The following is a 27,931-nucleotide window of genomic DNA, read 5'->3' on the forward strand; positions in this document are numbered from 1 at the left end:
TTATTTGTAATCTGATATTTTGTGCCGTCTGAGTTTATTTCTAGTAGCCTTTACGAGAGAAATTTTTGTGACCATTTCATGAAATTTTTGTTAAAAGTTTACTCTACATTATCTTCTTATATACAGGGTGTCCCACTGTTGGTATACTAAGCTCAAAGGAGGTTATAGTTTTGCAAACGCTGAGTACGTAAAAAATACTTATAAAATTCCAGACGTATTTTTTTTTCAAATAGATGAAGTCGTAAAACTCTATATTGTGTACACCTATAACAAGCAACCCGCCCAGCTTTGCCACCAGCACGTGAGCTATCGTTTGAGATTATGTTTTTATAGATAAAACGCTCACATTAGCGAAGCTATATATGCCGCCTGCGCGAAGCCAGAGAAGAAAACATGGATTTTTAGGAAAAATTTAGCAAAAATTTTTTGACGCAATTTTGTTGTTTTAGTATTTTTTTCGTGATCAGTGTATGCAAAACTACAAGTCCCTTCGCGCTTAGTATACCAATAGTGGGACACCCTGTATAAAAATGAATCGCAAAATGTGTTGGTAAGCGCATAACTCGAGAACGGCTGAACCGATTTCGATAATTCTTTTTTTATTATATTTAGTCCTTTTAACTCAGAACAGGAGCGTGTTTAATAAAAAATGTATACTTATAATATATGTACCTATTGTATATTATCTGTGGTACAAGTAAGACGATATTTTCAATCTATGAAAAATCTATCTATAAGTATTTCTTCAGTGCGTGTGTCTGTCATAGAACACATAAACGGCTCTACCGATTTTAATGATTTTTTTTTGTGTGAGTGATTCGAAAGATGCTGATTTATAATTTGACGCGAACGAATAATACTAGCTTTAGGGGAGATGGGCCCAAAAAACTTTTTTGCCAAAAGTTCCATTAATAAATACTTTTGAATGCTAAGTGGTTAAATTTGTCAAAAGTTAAAGTATATAATAATTATTAACAGATTACTAAAAGCCTACGATTGCCCGCTTTGCCCGAAGGGGAGGCCTAAAGCGGGCTTTCGTTTAGGGCAAAACGGGCAGTAGTTGGGTAAAGCGGGCAGGCCTGGATTTAAACAGTAGATTTCAAAATATACAGCCACAAATAATATATACAATAATAAATAGAGTAAAAGACACAAAAATATTTTATAAGTTATGTATTTCAAACAGTCATACAATTATTTTTAAATGAATATATGAAACAAAGGAACTTCTTAGGAGCTTTAAACTTTTAGCACAGAATACATAATAGTAGCTAAACGCTACAGAACGGACACTCTCCGCCTCCCGCCAAAATTAAACTTACCTCACCCCCGCGCGATCAGACATAAAATGGACCATATTTTTCTGCAAGGACGATACGCAACGAAGATTGACAACATTAATCAAATTGACTTAAAGTAATTTTATTATTTTGGATTTGTGATTATCGTTTTTCGTAGAAAATGGTTAGATATTGTGCTGTTTACGGATGTATTTCATCAGAAAAACGCGAATTTTTTTTTACGCTAGTCACAAATGTGCCAACCATAAAGCGTTAACACACACATTTGCAGTCTCTACAGTGTGACTGTCAAAACGATCATTTTGTATGGAGTGTCCGGGGTGTGCTTTTAGGTACAATATTTCCAGATACATATATGTATCTGAAATAATATTTAAAAAAATAACGCCCTGTTTACAGTCTATCATTATTTAGTCTCTAATAAGTGATACAATTATTTCATATATATTTTTTTTATAAATCCTAAAATAATGTAATAGGTAGGTATATAAGTTCCAAAAATTCTTGTTTAGACGGCCCGTAATATAAAGAGTCCATGTGGAATACGTATTCTAAAAGCTCCATTTCTTGTTCCGTAGAAAAGACAGTAAGTAGTAAAACTACCAAGCTTTACATTACACGAACCCAATTTAAGATGTCTGCAATGTCGTTCTTGGAATCCCATATTTAGTTGTTACTTTTTTGACAGGTTTTCCTAACTCTTGCACTTCTCGTTTTGCTTGCTGCATAGTTGAGCGTTGCCATGAGGCTTGTGAAGTTTTACGCTTATATTAACGCCGGTTATAAGCGGTCATCTGAAAGGAAAAAGCAAATTAACAAAAGAATGTAACATTTTAGCGGACGGGGCAAAGCGGGCGCGTGCCCGCTTTACCCTGCCCGCTTTGCCTTTTTCGACATTTGAAAGGTTCAGACGAAATTCTACCTCAATTTTTTAGACACGTGGATTTTTATGGAACTAAAATATGGCCAGATAGCCACTTAACAAATTTTGGTTAAAGGATTGTAAACACCAAAATAAAAAGAACACATATTACATACCTTGCAATATTTTTCAAAAATCTTCGAAAAACATTTATTTGTTGCAGCTTGTAAATGCGTGCTCGCAAGCGAATCCAACGACTGCCGCGAGGTGGGAGGGGTGTGGGGATCGTGCTCACGAGTCGCGCGCGCGCCATTATTTAAAATTCCGATACTATACTGAGTGCCCTCTTTAGGGTCTGTGCCCACTTTAGGCCCCTTTCCCCTACACCCGCAGCTTCGCCCGCGTAGTCAAAGAAAAACCACATAGTTCCCGTTCCCGTGGGATTTCCGGGATAAAACCTATCCTATTTCCCGGGATAAAAAGTAGCCTATGTCCTTTCTCGGGTATCAAAATATCTCTATACCAAATTTCATGCAAATTGGTTCAGTAGTTAAGGCGTGATTGAGTCAGACAGACAGACAGAGTTACTTTCGCATTTATTACCCGACTACGGCAAAGCAAAAGGAGGGTTATGATTTTGACAGGCTATGTATGTATGTATGTATGTATGTATGTATGTATGTATGTATGTATGTATGTATGTATGTATGTATGTTCATCTGTTCCCTCGTAACTTCTAAACTACTTATCAGAATTCGACAAATGACATATCATTAGAAGCGTCTTAATTGTCCGCTGGTTATAGGCTATATGGGGTTTCACAAAATCTAATGTGGCGCCCTCTAGCGGACAAAACATACAGAGTAAAAAAATAAAGTTAAGATAAATATGCCGTGTTTGGTATCATTTGAAAGCTTTTTACTTGCACATTTTGAATATATATATATTACTAGCATTTGCTTGTGACTTTATCTGTATTCATGGGCTGATTGCATATAATTCACATCTTTTCGTTATATTAGTTCATCATCATAGCTTCTTTATTAGTTCATCAATTTAACTTTTGTTTTATACTTTTTCAGCGTCGTTTTTTGTCGTAGTTGGGTTTTAGTTGTTTTACTTTTTATCTTGTAATATTAGTATGGATGTTGTGATATACTTAATATTCATCCAAGGATAGTTTTTCGACCGATAAGTGTAATCAATGTACACACTGTGCTTTAAATAAATGAGGGTGATATTATTAATTGCATTCTTGTCAAGAATATGTGCAGTGGGTAAACATGCATAAGTCAATGATCAAATATTATTGAAATAAGTGTTTGTTTCGAAACAAATTATTTTAAACCATTGTTGTGGAATATATAGTTACATAGAAGAAGTCTTGCAATAAAGAACAATAGGTATGTTAAAAATACTGTAAAAAATCAATTGATATTTTGCTTCGATTTAAGCATTTTTCAAAGATTTATTTTAAACTTGAATAATTTTTAAACAGTGTACAGAATACAGATGGATATCAATATTGTATAGGTAAATATCAACATACCTGACACCAAGTGGGTGATATTTTGCTATCTATTAATCTCATGTCTGTCATACTCATGGGGTACATCTGCCCTGAAAATACTCGATACCTGAAATAATAAGAAAAATTAACATTTTGTTTCTTGAGAATATCTTACAGGAGTATGTCCTAAAGTTAATTGAATAAACAGACATAAAGTATGTATTTTAAATAACTCTAGCGGTCCGCCCCGGTTTCACTCTTGGTACATAAAATATAGCCTATAGCACTCAGGGATCCCATACATATCTAAGGTGAGATTTGTTGAAATCGGTTGAGTAGTTTCTGAGATTAGCGCGTTTAAACATACTCATCAGCTTATTAGTATATATTTTGCCAAAGATTACATCATATGCCATACCTAATGATCTATGTATTTTATTAAAAAAGAAAGCTAATAAACTGGTATTAAAGATAATGTTGCATTGATTTTCTGTCTCTCAGAATATAATAATTACGATAGATTAGTGGTGACGTAATGGATTAGAAACTAATTCATAGATAAGGTAGCTTTGCGTCAATGGTACTTTTATGGAGTACCGAAAATGATGGTTTAATCAACTTGGTAAATCATAGTTATTATCTCATATAGGCATTAATGAAAAACAGTGCTTCGCTTGCTTATCATAAACATATTTGTTGCTAGGGCAAAAAAGTGTATTTTTAAATTTTATCCACCATGCTGTGACTGAAACGTCTGAAAAATAGATGGCTATAGTATAGTGTAGTATTAATTATCTGTGATGAACCTCCGTCAACCAGCGCGATTGATATTGGTCTGAATTTTATAAGCCATTTGTTTCCTACTGAATCAAATATTGCACGCCTCATAAGCGAAGCGTTGAGGTGGGTACTACTGTCACTTCGAGCAAAACATCTGATTTTTCAAACTTAAAATGTCTTTATGTATCATACATTGCACTTGTAAGATAATACATACACACACATATTAAGAAAAAACACTATTTTTAACGTTCATGATATTTTTGATGTCATTTTTGTTATTTAAACTAGTTAAAAAACAGTTTAAAAAAGTTCTGTCTTGGACGTCCGTGTGTCTGTATGTGCGGATCCTTTTTCTTGTTAACACGATAGCGACCGAAATACTTTACTAATCGAGTCTTTTTTTTTCTCTTACGCTTGAGTATGCTCAGGAATAGAACCCTTTCATTTTTCAGGGTCTGATTCGATGTGGTTTAATTGTTATTAAATAAACAAAAATAATAATTAATAAATATTTATTAAAAAAAAATTATGAGGCGTGCACTTTTGGATTTTCCAAATTATTTATATTTTTGCCACCGGTTCGGATCGTCTCTCTAGAGACTCTCTAGGTAGGTACATAGAGAGGCGACAAGAAACTCTAAAGGTAGTTGTTTTTTTTTAAACTTATTTTTTTCAATAAATCTTAATAATTTTAGATGGCATAATGATTGTTAAAAATTGTCTTACCGCATTTATTATATGAATATGCCATGATAGAAAGATCAACAAAGCAACTGAATAAGTACCTAGTCAATATGCTATTATAACGATTTGTACTTATTATAATAATAAATTATCTTACCTCATATACAGCGGTATGAATATAAACATCGATGGCAGCACAATCAGCAGCACAAGTAGCCGACATATTCGAATGGGCCCTCTGTAGCAAGATCGTGATGTGACGCTCGTCTGACGGGCTGCGCGGATGCGGGGGAACCCGGCTAGAGAACAATATTTTGAGTTTTGGAGAAACTATTTGAGGTTTGTGTTATCTTTAGGAAAAACATCTATCATTTTTTTTGTCAGAGCAAGCAAAGGGGCAGGTGGCCCTCATCATCAGCCCATATACGTTCCCACTGCTGGGACACAGGCCTCCTATGAGGGTACAGGCCATAATCCACCAGGCTGGCCAAGTGCGGGTTGGCGGATGACACATATCGTCGAACTTTTGATTCTTCGACATGTCGGTTTCCTCACGATGTTTTCCTTCACCGTTCGAGCAGTGGTGATGTTACAACATGCGCAGATAAATTGAAAAATCAATTTATTTCCTGCGCGCTCGCCTGGTCTCGAACCCCGGACTTATCGATTCGAAGTCCGAGGTCGCACCACTGAGCCACCACTGCTCTCGGTGCTGCAGGTGGCCCTGCCTACAAACACATTTCGTATGCTTTTGCCCTTAAAATAAGCTAATTTCTTGATAGGCCTCATGTTATAGTTGTTCAGAGTTTTGTGTGTTTATCATTTTTTTGGGAACTGCATGTTTTATAAATAAATTTCGACAAAATAAGGGAATGATGGATTCAGTAATTTTTTTCTTTAACGTTTTATTACAAAGAGTTCAGAATAAATACGCAAACACAAAAATGACGAATTATATTTGAGCCAAATTAATATAAAAATAAAAATTAATGAATTGATCAAAATTATCATATTATGTTATGTAAATAAAAATAATATATTACCTTCCAAAGGAACTAACTCTTGTGGATCCATATCACATACATTCCGATATTTGGCACGTGTATGTATTAATATAATATATTGTTATATACCACTTCACTATATACCTCTTATCTATGACTGTTTATCTGTAACAAAAGAAATATTATTAATGTTTGTAATTTAGATACGAATGTATGTACAAACTAATTATTTTATTATATTTATCGTAGTTTCTATGTTACTATGATTAGTTTTGTTCTATCATTAGTTAAACTGTAAACAGTTTAAATTCATAATTAGGTTTGTTTTTCTGAGTTCAATATATTATCTTAAACAAATAAATTACCGTCCTTTATATTTTCTATAATACAGGGTGTCTCACTGTTGGTATACTAAGCTCAAAGGAGGTTATAGTTTTGCATACGTTGAGTATCTACGTAAAAAATACTTATAAAATTCCAGACGCATTTTTTTTCAAATAGATGAATTCTTAAAACTCTATGTGTACACCCATAACAAGCAACCCTTACAAACACCCATAACAAAAACTTTGCCACCCGCTCGTGAACTATCGTTTAAGATTATATTTTCATAGACAAAATGCTCACATTAGAGAAGCGGTATATGCCGGCTGCGCGAAGCTAGAGAAGAAAACATGGATTTTCAGGGAACATTTAGCAACCATTTTTGACGTAATTTTACGTGATCAATGTATGCAAAAGTACAAGTCCGTTCACGCTTAGTATACCTATTAAATAGCGGGACACCCTGTGTAATAACAATTATTGTAAATTATCTATACGAGAAATTTTAAAGAATAAAAAAATGAGATGCCGGGCGAAACCCGCCTCGTGGTCGATCATTTTTTTTCTATTATTTTAAAATTTATATTATATGCTATAAAACTAATAATGAAATTGTAATGTACATGTTTTATAATACTATACAGATATTTGTCTGTGGCCTTGATAACACATATGTATAATATACTATGTATAGGTATACACATATGTAGATATAATATGTAAATGATAATTCGCGACTCGTTTGTAAACACGCTTCGGAATTGTTTTGAACTGTTGTAATTTAAAGTTATAATAATATTAGTGACAGGTTTTGTTTAATAGTTATTCAATGGAATATATTATTATAATATGTATTATACAATAAGTTTTTTTTCGCAGCTACTAGATTAAAATGATATAATTGTTTGAAAACAAAATAATAAACCTACAGTCTGTCATAATTTATCTCTATTGTTGCCTGTTGGTTATATTTGATAAGAAAGAAATTTTTCTTTCTTAAATATTTGAATAGTTGTTTTTCTTTAAAAATAAAACATTTCTCTTTATTATTTAGCTGAATACGTCCATTCTGAGCTACTCTATACTGATAAAATATTGATAAAGACAGTTTGACACCGTACATACTGCGTCCGTCGATTCTCAAACTTATTTCATACTACATACATAGAGTTATTTCCTCAATAATTATAAAAAATTGTATTCGAAGGGCCATAAAGCATGAATTCAAAATAATGATATTATTATTTTGCAAGAATGGTAAAAGCATAGAGTATCTATTCATGAGAGTTAATTGAAAAAACGTTATTTTATTGTAAGGTTTCCCATATTATTTGCATGTTTAGTTTCGATTTAAAATCGAAAATCGGAGACAAAAGACATCTGCGAACAGCTGTGTTAATGACTGACAATAAAACATGTTTTTCTTGATAATAATAGATACTTACTGTATTTTTATACATGTAAATAGTAGAACGACATTTGTTTATATTGTTTTAGAATGTGGACGCAAAAATTGGTGAATTTATTCCGATCTAGTCATGCATGGAAAGTTTCGATTCAGATGTTTATTGATATTATGTTTATTGAATATTAACTACTATACCGCCCGCTTTGTCTAAAACATAATAAATTATATACTAAAACCTTCTTGAATCACTCTATCTATTAAAAAAACCGCATCAAAATCCGTTGCGTAGTTTTAAAGTAAAGCATACATAGGGACATAGGGACAGAGAAAGCGACTTTGTTTTATACTATGTAGTGATGATAACCACAGATATATGTATACTACAACTATTATTATTGGTAGCTTTCTGGTTAAAAACGACAAATGATATAGCTCATAGACCTTTCTCATGAACCACGTTATCCATTGGTGAAAACAGATTGAAAATCGGTGCAATGCTCTTGAGTTTTACGCGAACAGACAGAGAGACAGACGAGGCTTAGGGCTTTTTATAATAGGTACCTATTAAATATGATGATGTGATAAGAACTAATATCACAGTGCAGAATAACAATCATAAATGTCCTAAATCCTAATATCATGAATACTTTGTATTACACCTTGTATTTTCCGAAACATCTTCCATTTTAAAATTATTTATTTATTATATATGTATTGTTTTCTGTGACTAACTAATTATTTATAGAGTATTGTTTCTATTGATAACGATACTATGTAAATAAAAGTAATTAGCGTGTAATACGATTAGATTTTATGACCTCTTGAAGCGATGATGCATTATAGTAATACTGGTTGTTCCCGTGACTTTTCTTGTTGAAAAGTAGTTTTTCTGCGTAATTTACAATATTGATGCTTCGTTGTTAGTTTTAGCATTATGTTAGCATGTAATACGATTAGGGATTTTATGACCAAAGCGATGATGCGTTAGTAACACTAGTTGTGCCCGTGACTTTACTCATGGGAGTTGGTCTAAAGTAGTTTCTCTGCGTAATTTGCAATACATATTGATTATTCGTTAACTATTACTTTTAGCGTTATGTTATATGACCTATTATTAAATTTATTATGACTAAAAAAATATATAAAGATGAACGTAAGTAATTTAAATGCCAACGAAGAAAACAAAACCATTCTGGAAAGCGCTAAAAACGTAATATGACTGAAGAATCAACATAATATTGAGATGTTCTAGACATACTTAACTTACGAGATGATATTATGAGACTTATGACTTAAAAATAGGTTAAGAATTACTGCTAATAGTAGTAGTGAAATAAAGTACTTATCGGAGTTATTAAAACTGGCTCACACTGGATCATAAAATGGCATAACAAATGGATTTCCCAGTAATTTCGGGTGCTACGTGGGTTGAGTAGATTGACCTTGGGTTTACAATATTAGACTTGTAACTAGCTGAAACCTGCGGCTTTACACGCGTTGTGCGTAAAAGTTCAGAGGACAGAGTACCTTTAATGATCTAAGCTTTAACTGTAAAACTGTTTAGAATAGAAATTAGAATGTATCTGTGTACCAAAATTCATGTAGGCCTGGATATACAATACTAGCTGCTCCGCGCGGTTTCACCCCCGTGGCTCCACTCCTGTTGGTCGTATAGCGTGATGATATATAGCCTATAACCTTCCTCGATAAATGGGCTATCTAACACCGAAATGATTTTTCAAATCGGACCAGAAGTTCCCGAGATTAGCGCGTTCAAACAAACAAACTCTTCAGCTTTATAATATAGCCTATAAACTTCCTCGATAAATGGGCTATCTAACACCGAAATGATTTTTCAAATCGGACCAGTAGTTCCCGAGATTAGCGCGTTCAAACAAACAAACTCTTCAGTTTTATAATATTAGTATAGATTAGACTTTAGTATAACCATTTGCAATCCGCGGCTTCACTCGCTCACTCACTAGATACCTAAAAGGTAACCTGTATGCTAATCGGAATTCGGAAATATACGACGCGTTAGAGTATAATATGTTCTATTATTATACTGTGTACAATAGTTCAAATAGATCCAATAATATAATACACAAATACCGCTTGCACCTGGTATTAATTTTATAATGCAGTTTTACTGCATAATGGTCTGACAGGATATAAGCAGTAGCAAGCTGCCAATCGTCGGCGCCTCGTGTTTTCATATAAATATTGATCATACACACAGAAGGACATTGCTCTTACTTAAGGACATAGTAGGTAGTATGAAATACACGTGCCTTCTAATTCTAACACGTGTATAAAGTATGCCTTAGATTTATTAGGGTCACGCTCACGCTGAGTTTTCACAGTAAAGTATATAGGGTTGAATTTTTTTATGTTATCTCTCTATGTACGAGAAATTCTGTTGCACATCCTACTTCACTACATAGTATAAAACAAAGTCGCTTTCTCTGTCCCTATGTCCCTTTGTATCACGTATGCTTATACGGATTTTGATGCGTTTTTTTAAATAGATAGAATGATTCAAGAGGAAGGTTCTAGTATACTTACTAGGTTTTAGAAAAAGCGGGTGAAGCCGCGGGCGGAAAGCTAGTTATATTATACTTAAATGCGAAAGTTTGTGAGGATGGATAGATGTTTGTTACTCTTTCACGCAAATACTACTCAATCGATTATAATGAAATTTGGTATGTAGGTAGCTGAAAACCTAGGCTAAGATAAGAATAATATGGAAATATTATGTACCTACGGCATTTACATTATAGCGAGTGGAGCCGTGGGTGAAAACAACATATTATATAACGAATTCTTGTAAAACTCTACCAAATCGTATATTTTCTTTGTATAATCTATTTCTTAAAGAATTTAGTATGGCGTTCCTATGCAAAATAATTCTGTTGTTGTCTAGAATCTCTTATATATAAAAATGAATCGCAAAATGTGTTGGTAAGCGCATAACTCGAGAACGGCTGAACCGATTTTGATAATTCTTTTTTTATTATATTCCTTGAAGTACGAGGATGGTTTTTATGTAGAGAAAACGTAAACATGTACCACGGGCGAAGCCGGGGCGGACCGCTAGTATTAAATAGATTTTTTTTTACCCGGGCACTAGGTCAGTAAAGTCTAATTTTGCATCAATACAAGCAGACGAGATGTAATTTTAAACGAAATTTGTTAGTCTAAGAAAAAGTAACAAAAAAAATCTACGAATTTAAGTATACCTATGTAATTGAAATTTGAAAGGAAAAAGAACCTTGACCTTAATAAAAATGACATGATATTTTGAATTGAAACTTCTTTAGGCGCGTTGATAACTCATGGCGTCCGCGTCATGGCAATACCGTCACGTCATGGAGTAAGGCGACGATTTTGGTATCTTTGAATCTTGCCAACGTTTCACTTCTGACATGTGTGCTTTGTACACACACACTTTTGTAAAAAAATAACAATTCAAATTGATTATCTTCTCCATCATCATTATTTTGACACGTATTTTCCAAAAAGACAAACAATTTTATCAAATAAAATATTTCAGGTAAAACCACAAAACAAACAGTTCAATATTATTAGAACAGCGAATGCCAACGTTATGTCACACGTGGCAACACGTGGTGGGGAATACATTAAAAACATTTAATAATAGACCTTGCATACGTTATCGTGGACCACTACATATTTGTGTTAACATCAAATAAATGTTATTTATATATGAGAAATCATTTAGCTTGTTTTGTGTATAAGTGCTTGGTACATAATAGTTATAAGAAAGTTTAGATCTGGCTAAAGCTATACAACTTACAAATCCTATACCGTAGTATAAAATAATAATATGTGACTTGTCCGTTTTGCATATTAACGAAAAAGTTATCTAATCTAGAGTCAAGCGTCTAACTCCACACTAACTCTACAAGCCCTATCTTTAAAAATCCTATACCGTAGTTTAAAACTGTGCAGTGATTTGGCTGTTTTACGAACTAACGAAAAAGTTATCTAATGTAGAGTCAAGCGTCTAACTCCACACTAACTCTACAAGCCCTATCTTTAAAAATCCTATACCGTAGTTTAAAACTGTGCAGTGATTTGGCTGTTTTACGAACTAACGAAAAAGTTATCTAATGTAGAGTCAAGCGTCTAACTCTACAAGCCAGCTTTCTTTACCAACTCTATCCGGTATTTAAAATAATTTGCGAACTTCAGATGGCGCAAAATGAAAAATGTGTTCACTTATGTAGAGTCTAGAGTACGTTGTTCTTGGCTCTACATTACATTTGATAACTTTTTCAGAATGCAAGAGACTACTTTTCTTCGATTTATACTGTCTATGGTGCAAGTACCAAGATTGTAAAATCTTACTTGAAATCTATTTTTAAAAGCTTTTAAGGTTAAAACGTAAATGCGTTCGTGTTTATTAACATTCCGAATTGCAATGTAAATATTTAAGAAAAACTCTGAAATCATGTGATTTTAGTCGTGATTTGATAAAAATTTAGTCGGTGGTATTTTATAGCTCAAATAGTAGGGGTTAAAACTTGTTATTACTTGAAATACATATATCTAATAAAACTCAAACTCTAAACTCAATCTCAAACATTTATTTATTCAATTAGACTTCTTCGAGAAGCACTTTTGAAACGTCAATACATATTAAAAGAAATAGTAATACACCTAAATAGCATTAAAATCAGAGCTAGCCTATTTCTGAATTAGATTTAAAATTAATCTGTGTTTTAATTTGTGATTTTTAATATTATAAAAAGTTTTGTAGTATAGGTACGTAGGTATAAGGTGAAGAGGATCAAAGAGTTGAAATTATAATTTTAAATTTTTAAAGTGAAACTTTTATTACATCGTCTCAAACTTTTTGGTCTGTGTAGCGCATGTCGCGTGTATCGCGGCTGCCGAGTGCCGGCTGCTGCTACCTACTCGGCAGCCGACCGTCACGCGACATGCGCTACAGTCTACACAAAGCAGTGATCGGAACCGTTCGAACAGTTTCACTTTTACCGTGGTTTCATAAAACCACACAACATTTTTTTAATATGGTGTAGTTTGATAATTTCCACACTTTTCTGTGATAATGTAGAATGTAAACATACAATCAAATGTTTTATTAATGCTGTACTCGGTTTTATAAGTCAAGATTATGTTTTTAATTTATATTTATTGAAGCTATGTATTACGAGATTTTGATTTCATTAAATATTTTCATTTGGATAAAAAATTTATGAAAATAGTTATTTCTTTGTAATAATTTTATGATGATAATACGTATAGGTATACAGTTTTATTAATATTATTTATGATTGTTTTTGTGTTGAAATCAAACTTGTATCATTAATTTATCACGCTCTAAAATACAAATAGCTCTAACCACTTCACTATAGAGACTTATCTCTTGAATTTTGCGTAAAATAGCAGTCGTAAATAAAGATAAATATAAAACGAGGTTGCTCATTGTCATCGCGGAAGTTTTAGACAATACAATGTTTTAAATAAATGCAAATACGTATGTATAAAATAATATTTAAAACTAAAACTATTCAAAATAAATAATATGTGGATGACTGAATGTTAACATAATATTAACTTATGATTAGAGAAGTCAAATTATCAAATACCTAATTAATATTCAGATTCTTTATGATGACTTCAAAACAACATTTTTTACATAGGTAAGGATTATATTTCACATCTTATTCGTATAAAACTATCATATTTTTATAATAAATAACTGTATTAAGCGATAAAAATAAAAACTAAGTTCACCAGCACAATAGCACTAAATTAAAAACAAAATCTAGGTTTACCTTAAAGAAACACGTAAACACACAGGTCAATAACCTTTATTCCAATTAATAATCACGTGCACTCACTACAATTTGTATACGTAGTATATTATTATTAGTCTGTGCTACAATGGTCACACGACGACTGAACGATAACGTTTAAAAATATCGTGGATATTATAAATGCTATTGTATAGGCCGAGAGACAACGACGTATTTTGGTTAGACGCTCTATTTTTTATCAGTGCGAGATCAATTCATCGCAATCTATGTAGGACATCTTTGGTTTCAGGGGTATTTTTTATATTTATTTTTGTTTTGCAAGTTGGGCTTGAGAAGTTATAGTTTCTAGATGCTGTAACAGACTAGGCAAGAATTTCCTAAGAAATAAAAAAATTACTTTTAAATTTATTTTGTATATTTGCTCATCAAACCGGGATCTGGAAATTTATACGGCAATGAAAAGCTGGCAATAACTTGAATTTGATATTTTTGGTTTTATGGCATTCAAATGCTTTATAAATATAAATTTATAAATTGCGCCCCGTGATCGAATTTTTTCTATTCTTTATAAATTTATATTGCCAATAGCTTGTCAAGTTGCAAATTATAAGTTTCAGACGTGAGATGATTTATTAAGTCAAATTTTCAGAAATATTCTTTGTTTAAGGTATATTATGACGAATTATAATGAGAACAATTGAATCAAATTGGACCATAATTATAATACATATTGTATTCAGATGCAAATAATATAGGCAATTAGTGGAAGATGGTGAAAAAATTAATAGAGATCGAAATATCATCGCTTGATATACTTCGCTCCTAAGATCCTCTAAATAAATAAACTAATTTCGTTAACTTATTAGTTGTAGGTGCGTGTTTTTTTATAAGCTGAGTCTTTAATACCAATGTCTAACAGTTTTAAATAATGCAAACAAACTTAGCTTGAAAGACGTTGAAAATTTTCACGATTTATTAATGTTGGTATGTCAGTCTATCACATAAAAAAGTCCATTAAGCCATACATTTGGATTAACCTTGTATCTACGATACACATAATCTGCATATAATCAGCGATTATTAAAACAAACATCACTATATGTCTCTAGCTCTCAGACTATAATGACTCTATCATAACGGGTTGGATATTATTTTGTGAGATTTTATTTTTATAGATTAGGTGTTACATTTGTTTAGCGCGTGAATAGATAATAAAGTTAATGATATTGTTTGTTTGTACATATATTATGTATAATGATTATAAGCCTGCTAAGCCATTGATGAGAAAGTACTTATTTTTTATTTTCTTAGAATTAGAGCAAAAGTTGGCGGGGGAGTGTAAATATATTTGACTAGCTAACGCCTGCTTCTTTTCTCATTTTATTATGTCGTCACATTTTTAGCGCTTTTAGAGTGATTTTATATTTTGAAATGCTGAATTTTAAATCTACGAAGTACGCAGTGAAAACTCTCATTAGAAATTAAATATTGCAAATTTTAATCAAACTAATTATTATCTATTTATTTAAATCATTTTAATGAGTAGGTACTGTAGTAACTGAATTACAAAAAGAAAGGCAATCTCTATTAGTTAATTTATTTGCCAAGCCATTAAAAGGCGGAGTGTATTAATTTCTTTATATATAACTAGCGGTCCCCTCCGGCTTCGTCCGTGGTACATATTTCGCAATAAAATACCTTTTATGCCTATGTTCTTTTTCAGGCTCTAAAGATTATCTGTGCCAAATTTCATCAAAATCGGTCCAGTAGTTTATGCGTGAAAACCATACATACATACAAACATTTATATATAGATATTTATGATCTGTAATTGAAATGTATTATAGTTTATACATTTAAATGATAAACCTGCCACAATTCTTTATTAAAATACGGGTGAACGTTTTTGCCTCGATTTTTATAAAGGCGAAAAGCATAGATCCTAAACGTATTTTCAATTTTCATGCTGATATTAACATAATAATAACATAACACAGAGGAAGAAAAAAACCAATAAAACATAATATATTTTCAAACTTTATTTACAACTCGCTCCTACTATGCTTGTGCCAATTCCTGAACGAAACGATCGATGTAAGAACGTCCTTAGCAAAAACATCAGGTAACTCCATAGCTAAGAAGTGACCTCCATCATCAATGGCAGTAGCTTTCAGGAGGTTTGGGTATTTGACTTTCAAGACCCATTCGGGTTCGTAGGTAAGTTCATTCTTGGCTTGGAGAACGCTGGTCGGGACTGGGGTTGGTATTCTGGAGGTAAAGAATATAAATATAAGAATAGTGCAAATATTGTGTCTGCAAGGGACGCAATTCGAGCATATGAATCTTTGAATATCCTACTTTCTACTAATATGTATTATAAATGGGAAAGTTTGTATGTTTGTTTGTTTCTCCTTCACGCAAAAACTGCTTAACCGATTTTCATAAAATTTGGCAAACACATAGACTGGTAACTAATAGGATATTTTTTATCCTGAAAATACCACGGGAACTGCAACTATGCGGATTTTTCTTTGACTACGCGGGCGAAGCTGCGGGCGAAAAGCTAGTAGACATAAAAACAACGTATTTGCATTTCTATTAAACTTAATCATTATCTGATAAATGTCTTCAACTGATGAATAGACTAAAGTCTAAACGATGTATTAACCTTAAAGTAGGTATTGTTTGTAATTCAAATAAAAAGCATTCAAAAGAACTTCCAATCATTAAAATCAAAATGTCTATCACTAAACAGCTCAAAAAATAACTCACTTATCAAGACCCAGTCCAAGGAACCGCTTATTAAACGTCTCAGAATACAGTCTCATAGACGTCGTGATACTATTGGTCACCCAGTAGACCATCACGTTATCAATGAGCTGCTCCTTGGTGAAGCGCTGTGTGAGCCCGCCGTCGGGCTGCGAGCGGTGTTCCGGTTTGGTCCACGTTGAGAACTTCTCTAGAATGTACGCTGCTAATCCTGCTGGAGTGTCTGCGAGCGCAACGCCTGGGAGGGGATAAAAATAAAATGCAAATTATCTGTCATTATACTCTATGAGTTCATGTAGTTTTATATACAATGAATTTTAGAAAAGCCAAGTATTCATGGAAAGCATTTGTTGAGCAACAGTTGATAAACAATGTTGCTGGTAATCTTAAATGTTGTCGTTTCTCGCTATACGTCTGTTATTAAACTGAGCAACATGATCAGCATGTTGAAAGCTCTCTAAAGTAGTAGCATATATCATAGCATCATTTGTATTGGTTTATAGGAATAATTAATGGTGTAAACTGTAAAAGTTTATTAAAAATAACGTTCACGCATAAATGCAATAAAATAGTCTTAAATTATAAGATTTGTAGGTGACAAAATCGGACGAAATTCTACTCTCAATAAAATTTGTATCTTACCAATAGTATCCGGCTTGGTAGACTGTATATGCAGGTATCCAGACTCCTGCAGCAAGTAACTAAAGTGTTCTCCCAAAGGATACATCCTATCAGCCACGTCAGAGCTGACCACTAGAGGTGGATATATCGAGCCCAAGAGACGAACTATGGAAGACCATGGGTGCGTCATAAGGAAGGCTATGTTCGTGTGGTAGCCTAGTATTTCCTAGAATGTTAAGATTGGTTTTAAATGCTAAAGTATCTATGAAAAACGCTCAAATCATTAAGTCATAATATAATATGTTAAAGTTTCAGAAGACTGCTTCGTTTAAAAGAGAAAAACTAACTTAAAAAAAATGTATGCATGTACTAGAGTACACACGTAAGAAGTGAAACTTCTTTATGACCTTAAAAATGTCACGAGTATGGCGTAACGCAAAAATGTCACGCGTACGGCGTAACGCAAAAATGTCACGCGTACGGCGTAACGCAAAAATGTTACACTAAATTTTTGTCCAACCCCGATAAAGAAGTTTCACTTCAAAAAAATATCAAACGAAATCGTCTACTTATTCTATTTTCAATTAATCCTCATTCGCTATTTGTAGGTTAATCGAAGTTCTTGCCGATTCTTCTTGGTAGAATCAATATTCCGAGTCGGTGGTACATAGTAAAAAAATAAAGCTGTAAAAAAAATTGTAAAAGCTTACACGAATAATTCGTTTTATTTTTGAGTTTCATTTTCATTGTTTCTTACATTTGGGAAGAAAGTAGTCATAATGCTGGTGATAATTGCTCCCCAATCTCCACCCTGGATGTAGTACTTCTTATAACCGAGTCTTGACATAAGGTTTCTCATCACTATGGCCATCTTATCAGCTCCTAGGCCAGGACGGACTGCACCCTGTTAAAATATTAAGTTTATAAATCTATATAATAAAGATGAATCGCTAAAAATGTTGCCAAGCGAAAAACTCGAGAAATCAAGCAAATTTTTGAACATTACCTATTGAAATTCTTATGGAGAGAAAGGACGAAAAAAGTGCAATAGGGAATAACAACGTCTGCTAGAGTATAGCTAGTAAGGCATCTTTAATTTTGATTAACAAATTATTTAGAATATTATGATCGATTATTTTCTATACAACTTATTCTTATTCATTAAATAGCGTTCGATTTGGTGCGCAATCATTGCTTTTTCCATTTTCACGGAATGTAGTCGGAGCTAATTATTTATCGTTAGGATTTTTATATTTCTACCTATAAACTAAGGTACATAAAAGAACTCACACTAGAAAAGCCATAACCAGGCAGGCTGGGTATGATCAGCTCGACTGCGAAGTCCCTGTCCTTATTCGCAGCAGTGAGGAGTGGTATAGCGTCATAGAACTCCAGGAAGGAGCCTGGCCAGCCGTGCAGTAGCAGCAGTGGTACCACCTCTTTACCTGCAGGGACCTGAAAAATATTAAATTTACAGAGTAAATAATAAAGTTCCGTAGCACGAAGGGCTTAGACGAAGGGATAGTTTCATCTGTTTTTATGGCTTAATCTCGCAAAATAACAAGCATGCAGATCATAAAATTAATAAGGTTTACTATAAAAATTTAGGTGAAATGTGCTTCATGAAAAGATATTCTGATTTATTCAATTTATAATTTCATTTGTTTTCCTGATATAGTTTAAAGTTTGGCTATTTAGCGTCTCTTATAATAATTTCATAATCCCGCAAAATAATAAGCATATTCACGAGCATCATAAAATCGATGGCTAAAATATAAAAGCTTGGATGAAAACGCTTCAAAATAACAGAAAAATCTTCTAATTTTATCTCCTCTGCTGATGAAGAACATACTGCAAAACTTATTGTTTTAAAAGCTTATTGAAGCGAAATTTTGTAAATTTCTATGGAAAGGAAAATTAAAATGAAAAATTATATGATATGAAAGAAAAGTTGTATAGTTTACCTCTGGCGTTACTCTCACGAAGTGTATGTTCAATCCTTGAATGTTTGTCTTGTAGTGTTTGTATTGGTTAATGTATTTTTCACGAGCGCTGTAAAACGAATAAGATACATTACATTTAATAGACCTTTGGTCTTTTTTTACTTATTCGCTTTTTTTTAATTGTCAATCGTTCTTTCCTAAGCATCAGAACTCAATTTTTTTAATCATTATATCCTGTAGATTAAATCATATAATATGAAACAAGGAACAGTATGTATGTTTGATTATTACATTTTTAGTATAATTTATCATCTATATAACTTCACGCAAAATTCGAAAGCTTTACCTAGAGCTCGAGCGTGGCCACCAACTTTGAAATCATACCCTATAAAGAATCAACTAATTAATTAACGAAATTTATATTTAAATGATTAATAATAATGAAATGATAATTTAATTGGACTCATTGATTTATATACAATTATAAAATTTGCATGCTGTTTTTTAATGACGGCTAAACAACCTACATTATACCTAAGTAAAAATGTAACATCTAAAAATACCATGTTTAACGTAAATAAAGAATTATGAATACAATTTACAAACCTGAATGGATATTCCTCTACCCAATACTTCAGCCAGGACTCCAGCTGTTTGCTATTGAAGCCATATTCAAAAGCGATTCCCTCTAATGGCGGAGTGAGCGGGTGACGATCTCGGAGACGTTCCTTGATGTCTTTGACGATCTTTAAGTTTTAAAGCATAATCTTATAACTAATCTATGACCTTTGTGATATATAATATAAATTAGTTACACTATTAAAGTGTATATACTATGATGGCTTTTATAATAGATCTCGTGATTTCGGCTTGCAGCTGCGCTCGCTTTGTCTCAAACTTGACAAATAATAAATTGAAAACCTTAGTATTTAACCACTGTATCCATCAAAAACACCGCATAAAATTCCGTTGCGTAGTTTTAAATATAATATCAAGTATAATGTAGCTATAGACAGCGAGAAGCGACTTTATTTTATACTATGTAGAGTCGTAGAGATTGGTAGACAATTTACATAATACTAGCTTTCCACCCGCTGCTTCGGCCACTTCCCATTCCTGTGCGACATACGACCCTGAATTCAATTTTCAGTTCCTTCAATATAACAATCTCTTACCAAATTACTGAACTCCACTTGGAAAGGTACGATACTGTCATTATACTTGGATTTAGCGAGTTTGGGCCCCCACCACTCCTCCAGGTCGATGTCTGGTAGTGGAGGGGGGCTTTGGAAGTAGAAGTACAGTATTGGAGCAGAAACACCCACTAAGATGGTTAGGAGTATCAAGCGTAACATCTAGAAAGATGAAATACGTATAAGTGGAATTAATGCAAAGATTTTTTTCAGTAGGTAATCATTTCAGCTTAATACTCAATTATTAAGTTAGACTTATTTTAGAAGTGCTTTTGAATCGGCATATTATAAGGTATACTAACAACTATGCATGAAAATCTTAATTAACGTAAATAAATAAGTAAAATATTCTTCTATAATATTAACGATTCCCACACAATAGTCTTCAATTTTAAGAATCTATCCATTGAAACTTACTCGGCAAAGTTGAAAAAAATCGCTATAAAAGGTAAGAACTGAATTAGTCAATACACAAATAGATAATTACAGAATTTAGAACAATTAATTATCTACCTTATATTTCACAAATGCCCCTATAATAATCGCTATACACATATTAACTTTTCACATTACACTTTTATAAACAACACATAAATCTAAGCCAATGAATGACTGAATTAAAATTGAATGAGCTACAACCACGTGTCTATGATAAGTTTTATCAAACAAAAGATAAATAATAAAAATAAAAATTGTTATCAATGGGAATATTATATAGATTTTATAATCCATACTAATATTATAAATGCGAAAGTAACTCTGTCTGTCTGTCTGTTACTCAATCACGCCTAAACTACTGAACCAATTTGCATGAAATTTGGTATGGGGATATTTTGATACCCGAGAAAGGAGATAGGCTACCTTTTATTGCGAAATATGTACCACGGGCGAAGCCGGGGCGGACCACTAGTAATTAATAATATTTTATCATTAGGGACTCTACTCGATTACGTAATTGATACTCTAGTCGGCATAGTAGAAAATACCGTTTTCCTTCCGGTCCGTTTTTTTATATATAAAAAAATTATATTGAATGGTTAATTTTTGCAGCTAAAATGAAATAATGGGAACATACTAATTACATTTATTATTACATAAATATTCTTGTTATGAGTATACTATAATAACTAACTATATAAATTTATTTGTTATGAGTATACTATAAAACAAACTCTTCTTTTTTATTAAATTTTTTGTAGAGACCAAAGGTATAGGTGTAAAAAAAATTGTCTCAGTCTGGCAGGGCACAGAAGTCCCTAAAGAAAATCGGCTGAAAAATAAATATTATGCATCTGCCCCTTACCCCACTAGGGGACATGGGACTTCACTTTTAAAGGTATGGACAAAGATCAACTCTACAAAATAAATTGATAATTCTTTCATCAACGAGATAAATGGCTCCTGAATGACGATGGATATTTTTTATCATGGGTCAAGGTCAGAACGATCTGTTTTGTTTTATAATAATACTTGTATACGTAGTATATTATTATTTATTACTAGCGGTCCGCCCCGGCTTCGCCCGTGGTACATATTTACGTTTTCTCTACATAAAAACCATCCTCGTACTTCAAGGAATATAATAATAAAACCGGCCAAGTGCGAGTCGGGCTCGCGCACAAAGGGTTCCGTAGCAGCAAATATAATAAATTACAGTTAAATCAACCTATCTCAAAAACTATAAGAGATACTTTGATCAAACCAAAAATCGTTGAAAGAGTTAATTAGCATGCATCACCTCTATTTTTTTTAGAATTTTATACCCCGTAGTTATAAAAATAGAGGGGGGGGACATACTTTTTACGACTTTGAGAGCTGATATCTCAAAAACCGTTCACTTTAAGAAAAATGTTTTTTAGAAAACTTTATATCATTTTAAAAGACCTTTCCATTGATACCCCACACGGGTATGTACATCGAAAAAAAAAATTTCATCCCTCAGTTACATGTATGGGGGGCCCCACCCCCAATTCTTTTTTTTACTATTTAGTGTCATATTTTTGTAGCGGTTCATACAACACATATTCCCATCAAATTTCATCACTGTAGTACTTATAGTTTCCGAGTAAATCGGCTGTGACAGACGGACAGACGGACAGACGGACAGACGGACATGACGAAACTATAAGGGTTCCGTTTTTGCCATTTTGGCTACGGAACCCTAAAAAAAGAATTATCGAAATCGGTTCAGCCGTTCTCGAGTTATGCGCTTACCAACACATTTTGCGATTCATTTTTATATATAAGAAGATTAGTCTGTGATAATACGATTCATGATCATTAAAGTAATTTGATTCTAATGTATGTAAATATAAAAAAATTTAGTATTTCGGCTCATGTTTATCAACACAAATGTTATTCTGTAATGTACCTACTACCTACCTAGTTACCGGTTTCTTAAGAAAAAGATTTTTTATTTGGTTTCAACTTTATTCTATGTAAATTAAGAATTTAATGTAATTCTTCATTTTACTTTATAATAATCTTATATATAAAAATGAATCGCAAAATGTGTTGGTAAGCGCATAACTCGAGAACGGCTGAACCGATTTCGTTAATTCTTTTTTTATTATATTCCTTGAAGTACGAGGATGGTTTTTATGTAGTGAAAACGTAAATATGTACCACGGGCGAAGCCGGGGCGGACCGCTAGTAATAAAGTAAAAATTATCATGCATAATTGTTTGTCTATAAAAAAATAATTATTATTATTCAATCGATTTCCATAAGCAACGATGAACTAGTACTACGGAACTTACATATTTCAATTATACTTTCAGAACATTTTATGACTGAAAAGTCCGTTATGAATATTTTTATGACAAAATGTACTAATAAAATAAATACATAATTTACTATTCCCGAGACTTTAAAAAAAATTGTACATACATATAAAACATATTTTGTTACCTGATCTGCATTCAAATTTCAAATAAATAAGTCTGCGGCTTTGAGCTTTTAATGGTTAAAATCTAACCACTCTACAATAATGCCACATAATTAATTAAATCATTTTTCAATAATTATAAAAAAAAAAACATTATAACTTACGATTTCAAACTTTTGTTATCTCGCTTTAACTTCACCCAAGTTCATTTGAGTGACAGAGACAAAATACACCTGATTACCGTGCACCCTGTATCACCTTATAACTAAAACTGAAGCGCTTTGATTATTTTTGTTATCAAATTATATAAGTTACATAACTTTTAATGTGGCCGAAAATGACCCATAACCTCTATTAGATAAGGTCACTTTTCAAATACTGGGTATTTCGTACATAAGATGTTTTGCAGCTTATACTTTTTAAGCGCCAGTACAAAACCACGTGTCTAAATTAAAAAAAAACTTGCTGTATCACTCTGAATAATGTTTTTCGCTGTTTTCTCGATGTTTTATTATAATACCAAGATTTTTTTTGTTTAAATATCCTGTAAATTTCAAAATCATAATCTTAAATTAATTATTTAATACATGGACCAAAGAAGAGATGCCAAAAACACACCATATTTTACTAATTAAAAAGCATTCACAATACATATTATTTACCTAATTATTGCATAATATATTTTTTTTTTTTTTTTTTATATAAGAGGAGGCAACAGAGCAGACGCGTCACCTGATGTTAAGTGCTCTGCGTCGCCCATAGGCACCAGCAATGCCGGGGACATTGTTAGTGCGTTGCCGGCCTTTAAGGTAGGAGTACGCTCTTTTTTGAAGGTCCCTAAGTCGTAACCGTTTGGAAACACCGCATGAGGAAGTTCGTTCCATAAACTCGTGCGCGGAAAGAAGCTTCTTTTGAAGCGCGCAGTTGAATAATATTTAAAAATAAATTAAACGGAACTATTATTAAAAAAGTCTTATCCTACTCATTTCCCACTTTCCTTCCATAATTTTAATTTATTATCACAACCATTTATATTGTCTTCCTACTCTGTCGCAATCATCAGCAAATTATTGTATTCTCATTCTTTTCTCCTGTCAAATTCCTGAACGTCATTTGCCGCCATTTCGTCTGCAAATAATACTTACAGGTAACACTTTACAGGTATATAGGTTTACTTTGCGAAGTACTGGAGTGGCAAAAGAACCACGGTCTGCTCACGAACAAGGAGAATTCTGGTCTAGCAATCAAATGTGAATCTCTATTAGCCTTTTGTCTCGTCGACTCCCAGCTCTCAAAACACCATACGATGAAACAAGAAGACCTGAAGACGTAGAATATTTGAGATATGGCAATGAGGAAAACGAGGAATATAAAATAAGAACGCATTGTAATAAAACCTTTTTCTTTGGAAAGGATTTGAAGATTCTCCGCAGGCAGTATTATTTGCAGACGAAATTGCGGCAAATTCAGGAATTTGATTGCGCCAGGGAAGGAAGGTATTACAGAAGACAAGAGAATTATTAATAGTCAGGATAAAAATATTGGGAAGGACACAACACAGGTTACATTTCACTACATAGTATAAAACAAAGTCGCTTTTTCTGTCCCTATTTCCCTATGTCCATATGTATGCCTAAATCTTTAATAGACTACAAGCCCGCATAGGACAAAAATATGGGTCAAATGAACCACCAGGGGACATATCTAGAATGATAGCAGAGCAAAAAATAATAAGATTCATCACTATGCCGTCACTTGTAAGCTGTCCAACTGAGTGCAGATGAGAATTGAAAAGTACAGGTAGACTCGGTAAATTTTGGTCATATATTTTTGTATGGCATTCTTAACCATCGATAGATCCATTAAAAATAATAAGAAACCGCTCAGTGCCGTACAAAAATGGTGGTCCACCAAGTCGGAATTTTTATTTAATTTCCGAGAGTTACCGGGGGTAAATTTGGTCATTTGACCATGTACGGCATCTGTGTCATACTATTGCTATACTGCTTTTAATCTATTATTCCGCAACGCCGTACAAAAATCATGGGGACAAGGGGAAAAAATCGAGAGTTGTAATCCCCTCTCTTTCCCCACTCCAGGGGGTCATTTGACACAACACGAAATAAATTTATTTTTAAAGTATTTTATGCATAGATAATATTTTTTCATGTGCCGTACATTTTCGTTGGTTCAAAGGGGAAAAATCTGAGAAAGAAAAAAATCCATATAACGAAATGTTTGCTTTATATTTTTAAAATAAAATATAAATATACATTAATATTAAGAAGCTCGAGGTGGTTAATTATCACCTTGGAAAGTCGGAGTCAGGTGGAATGGACTCCGTTAAATTGATGAACTAATAAAAAAGCTATGAACGAAAAGATGTGAATTATATGCAATCAGTCCATGAATACAGGTAAAGTCACAAGCAAATGCTAGTAATATATACATATTCAAAATGTACAAGTAAAGCGCTTTCAAATGATACCAAACACTGCATATTTATCTTAACTTTATTTTTTTACTCTGTATGTTTTGTCCGCTAGAGGGCGCCACATTAGATTTTGTGAAACCCCATATAGCCTTTAGCTAGCTGGTCGCTGGTTATCCAGTGAACAATTCAGACGCTTCTATGATATGTCATTTGTCGAATTCTGATAAGTAGTTTAGAAGTTACGAGGGAATAGATGAACATACATACATGACCTGTAAACAACCATAACCCTCCTTTTGCTTTGCCGTAGTTGGGTAAAAATATGTTAATGCCGTACTGTATCAAATGGCCATAAAGCACCCTTAAAATTGTAGCTTTCGTCGCTTTCATCAGCCTTAAAGATGTGGTCTGCACAAAAATGTATGGCATCGTTTTTTCCTAATTTATCTATGTTAATACTATTTAAAACAACGGATAAAGTGTAGAAAACTATTATATTTCATTAATCTACGATGTTTAAACTTTAACAAAATTTCTGGTTTTGCATTTCTCTATAACTTTTTTTAGAACGGTTTCTTTTGAACGGCAATACTATACAACAATTGAATTTTACAATATCATGTTAAAAAAAAAGTTCCCGTACAGGGTCAAATGACCTTACAGCTCTTTATATTAAGAATTCGATGAAATTAAGATGATTATTGGTATACATTTAAAAGAACAATTATTTTTTGACGGCATTGCTTTTAATAGTACTTTTGAGTGCTAGATAATGTTTTGGAACCGAAGCCGTACTTAGTCAAATGACCCCCTGGAGTGGGGAAAGAGAGGGGATTACAACTCTCGATTTTTTCCCCTTGTCCCCATGATTTTTGTACGGCGTTGCGGAATAATGGATTAAAAGCAGTATAGCAATAGTATGACACAGATGCCGTACATGGTCAAATGACCAAATTTACCCCCGGTAACTCTCGGAAATTAAATAAAAATTCCGACTTGGTGGACCACCATTTTTGTACGGCACTGAGCGGTTTCTTATTATTTTTAATGGATCTATCGATGGTTAAGAATGCCGTACAAAAATATATGACCAAAATTTACCGAGTCTACCTGTACTTTTCAATTCTCATCTGCACTCAGTTGGACAGCTTACAAGTGACGGCATAGTGATGAATCTTATTATTTTTTGCTCTGCTATCGTTCTAGATATGTCCCCTGGTGGTTCATTTGATCCATATTTTTGTCCTATGCGGGCTTGTAGTCTATAAAACTACGCAACGGATTTTGATGCGGTTTTTTGTATTAGATAGAGTGATTTAAGAGGAAGATTTTAGTATATAATTAATTATTAGGTTCAAAGCGGGCGAAGCCGCAGGCGGAAAGCTAGTAGTGTATAAATTAATTGTACAAATAATTACATATATCTTTGCAGCTAGTAAGCAGTTATGTTTAATGACGTATTAAACGTAGGAAATAAGAGGAGGGAGGGGTTTTCTGAAAATTTTGTTATTAATTATGAAGGTATTGTTATATATTACGTATAATTAGTACGGGTATTAACTTGGGTTGTTGAGGAAGTGATTATGAGGAAGAGGAGGAGGAAGAGGAATTTTCATACACAAATTTAGAGGATGCGGATGAGGAAGAGGATATTTTTTTGAGGAAGAGGATGCGGATGAGGAAGCGGAAGAGGAAGCGGATGAGGATAAGGATGATAGGAAATTATAATCAAAATTAAAAAACAAAAACTTTTAAAATTAAAAATTAAAACAAAAGCCATTCTCCTATCTCTACATGGTTAGGGGAGGTTAGCTCGCCCGATCGCGAATTTACAAAGCCTGTAAGTACCTATTTGAGTCACGAGCCGGACTCAGATGAGCTTTTGTTTATGCATATTACTCGAAAAAACCCACAGAAAAAAACCTAATCTATATCAGTGCCAGAAGCGACATTAGGCGATTTCCACAAAAAAAGAACTAACTGGTAGATATTAATATTATGTAAGCTTAAACAACCTGTTTGTTTTTTAATTCAAATTGACTTTTGACAAACATTATTTGGTAAAATATGTTTCTTCTGAGTATGAGAGAAAATGTTATATTATTATGTTTAGAGATAAGTGTTAGGCGCAGATATAAATATGGCGGTAAGACTCTACTCTTGTTCGTTAGTAGAGTCCGACTCGTAACTCAAATACATAGTTTAAATAGGCTTTGTAAATTCGCCGCCCGATCGGATCAGCATCCTCATAAATTTCCTCTAAATTTTGAGGAAGCGATAGCGGAAGAGGATTTTTTTATTTTCATTTTTGAGGATGCGGTAACGGTAGAGGAACCCAAAATATTGCGGAACTTCCGCATTATGAGGAAGCGGAAGAGGAATCCTCAACAACCCTAGTATT

General features: G+C 33.0%; 2 protein-coding genes across 2 annotated transcripts in view; both read right to left on the bottom strand.

The window, feature by feature from the left end:
* Positions 1-13,773, bottom strand: part of LOC149898496 (uncharacterized) — a 31,675-nt gene extending 17,902 nt beyond the window's left edge. The window contains exons 1-4 of the mRNA XM_090115145.1: positions 13,702-13,773; positions 6,184-6,309; positions 5,298-5,439; positions 3,713-3,800 (exon numbers count right to left, since the gene is read on the bottom strand). Coding sequence (XP_089971271.1) covers positions 3,713-3,800; positions 5,298-5,439; positions 6,184-6,214 — 261 coding nt within the window. The 5' untranslated portion in view covers positions 6,215-6,309; positions 13,702-13,773. The remainder of the gene's footprint in view (positions 1-3,712; positions 3,801-5,297; positions 5,440-6,183; positions 6,310-13,701) is intronic.
* A 1,952-nt stretch (positions 13,774-15,725) lies between these two features.
* On the bottom strand, positions 15,726-23,362 carry LOC149898497 (juvenile hormone epoxide hydrolase-like). Its single transcript, XM_090114908.1, has 9 exons — positions 23,261-23,362; positions 20,192-20,371; positions 19,623-19,762; positions 19,038-19,125; positions 18,364-18,528; positions 17,831-17,977; positions 17,095-17,299; positions 16,456-16,690; positions 15,726-15,951 (listed from the first exon to the last, which is right to left on the bottom strand). The coding sequence occupies exons 2-9, from the start codon at positions 20,369-20,371 to the stop codon at positions 15,726-15,728; spliced, it is 1,386 nt and encodes a 461-aa protein (XP_089971034.1). The 5' UTR covers positions 23,261-23,362.
* Positions 23,363-27,931: the final 4,569 nt, after the last annotated feature.

Source organism: Colias eurytheme, chromosome 22 (assembly GCF_061535395.1).
Source record: "Colias eurytheme isolate Ceu_HAF_F1 chromosome 22, ilColEury1 Martin Lab GWU primary, whole genome shotgun sequence".
NCBI lineage: Eukaryota > Metazoa > Arthropoda > Insecta > Lepidoptera > Pieridae > Colias > Colias eurytheme.

Bases quoted from the DNA above. Each gene is read 5' to 3' on its own strand.
- LOC149898497 (XM_090114908.1), bottom strand. From the start codon at position 20,371: ATGTTACGCTTGATACTCCTAACCATCTTAGTGGGTGTTTCTGCTCCA. The intron at 19,126-19,622 runs GTTTGTAAATTG...TTCGTTTTACAG, and splicing joins GTAGAGGAATATCCATTCAG to CGCTCGTGAAAAATACATTA. The intron at 18,529-19,037 runs GTAAACTATACA...AATATTTTTCAG, and splicing joins TCGTGAGAGTAACGCCAGAG to GTCCCTGCAGGTAAAGAGGT.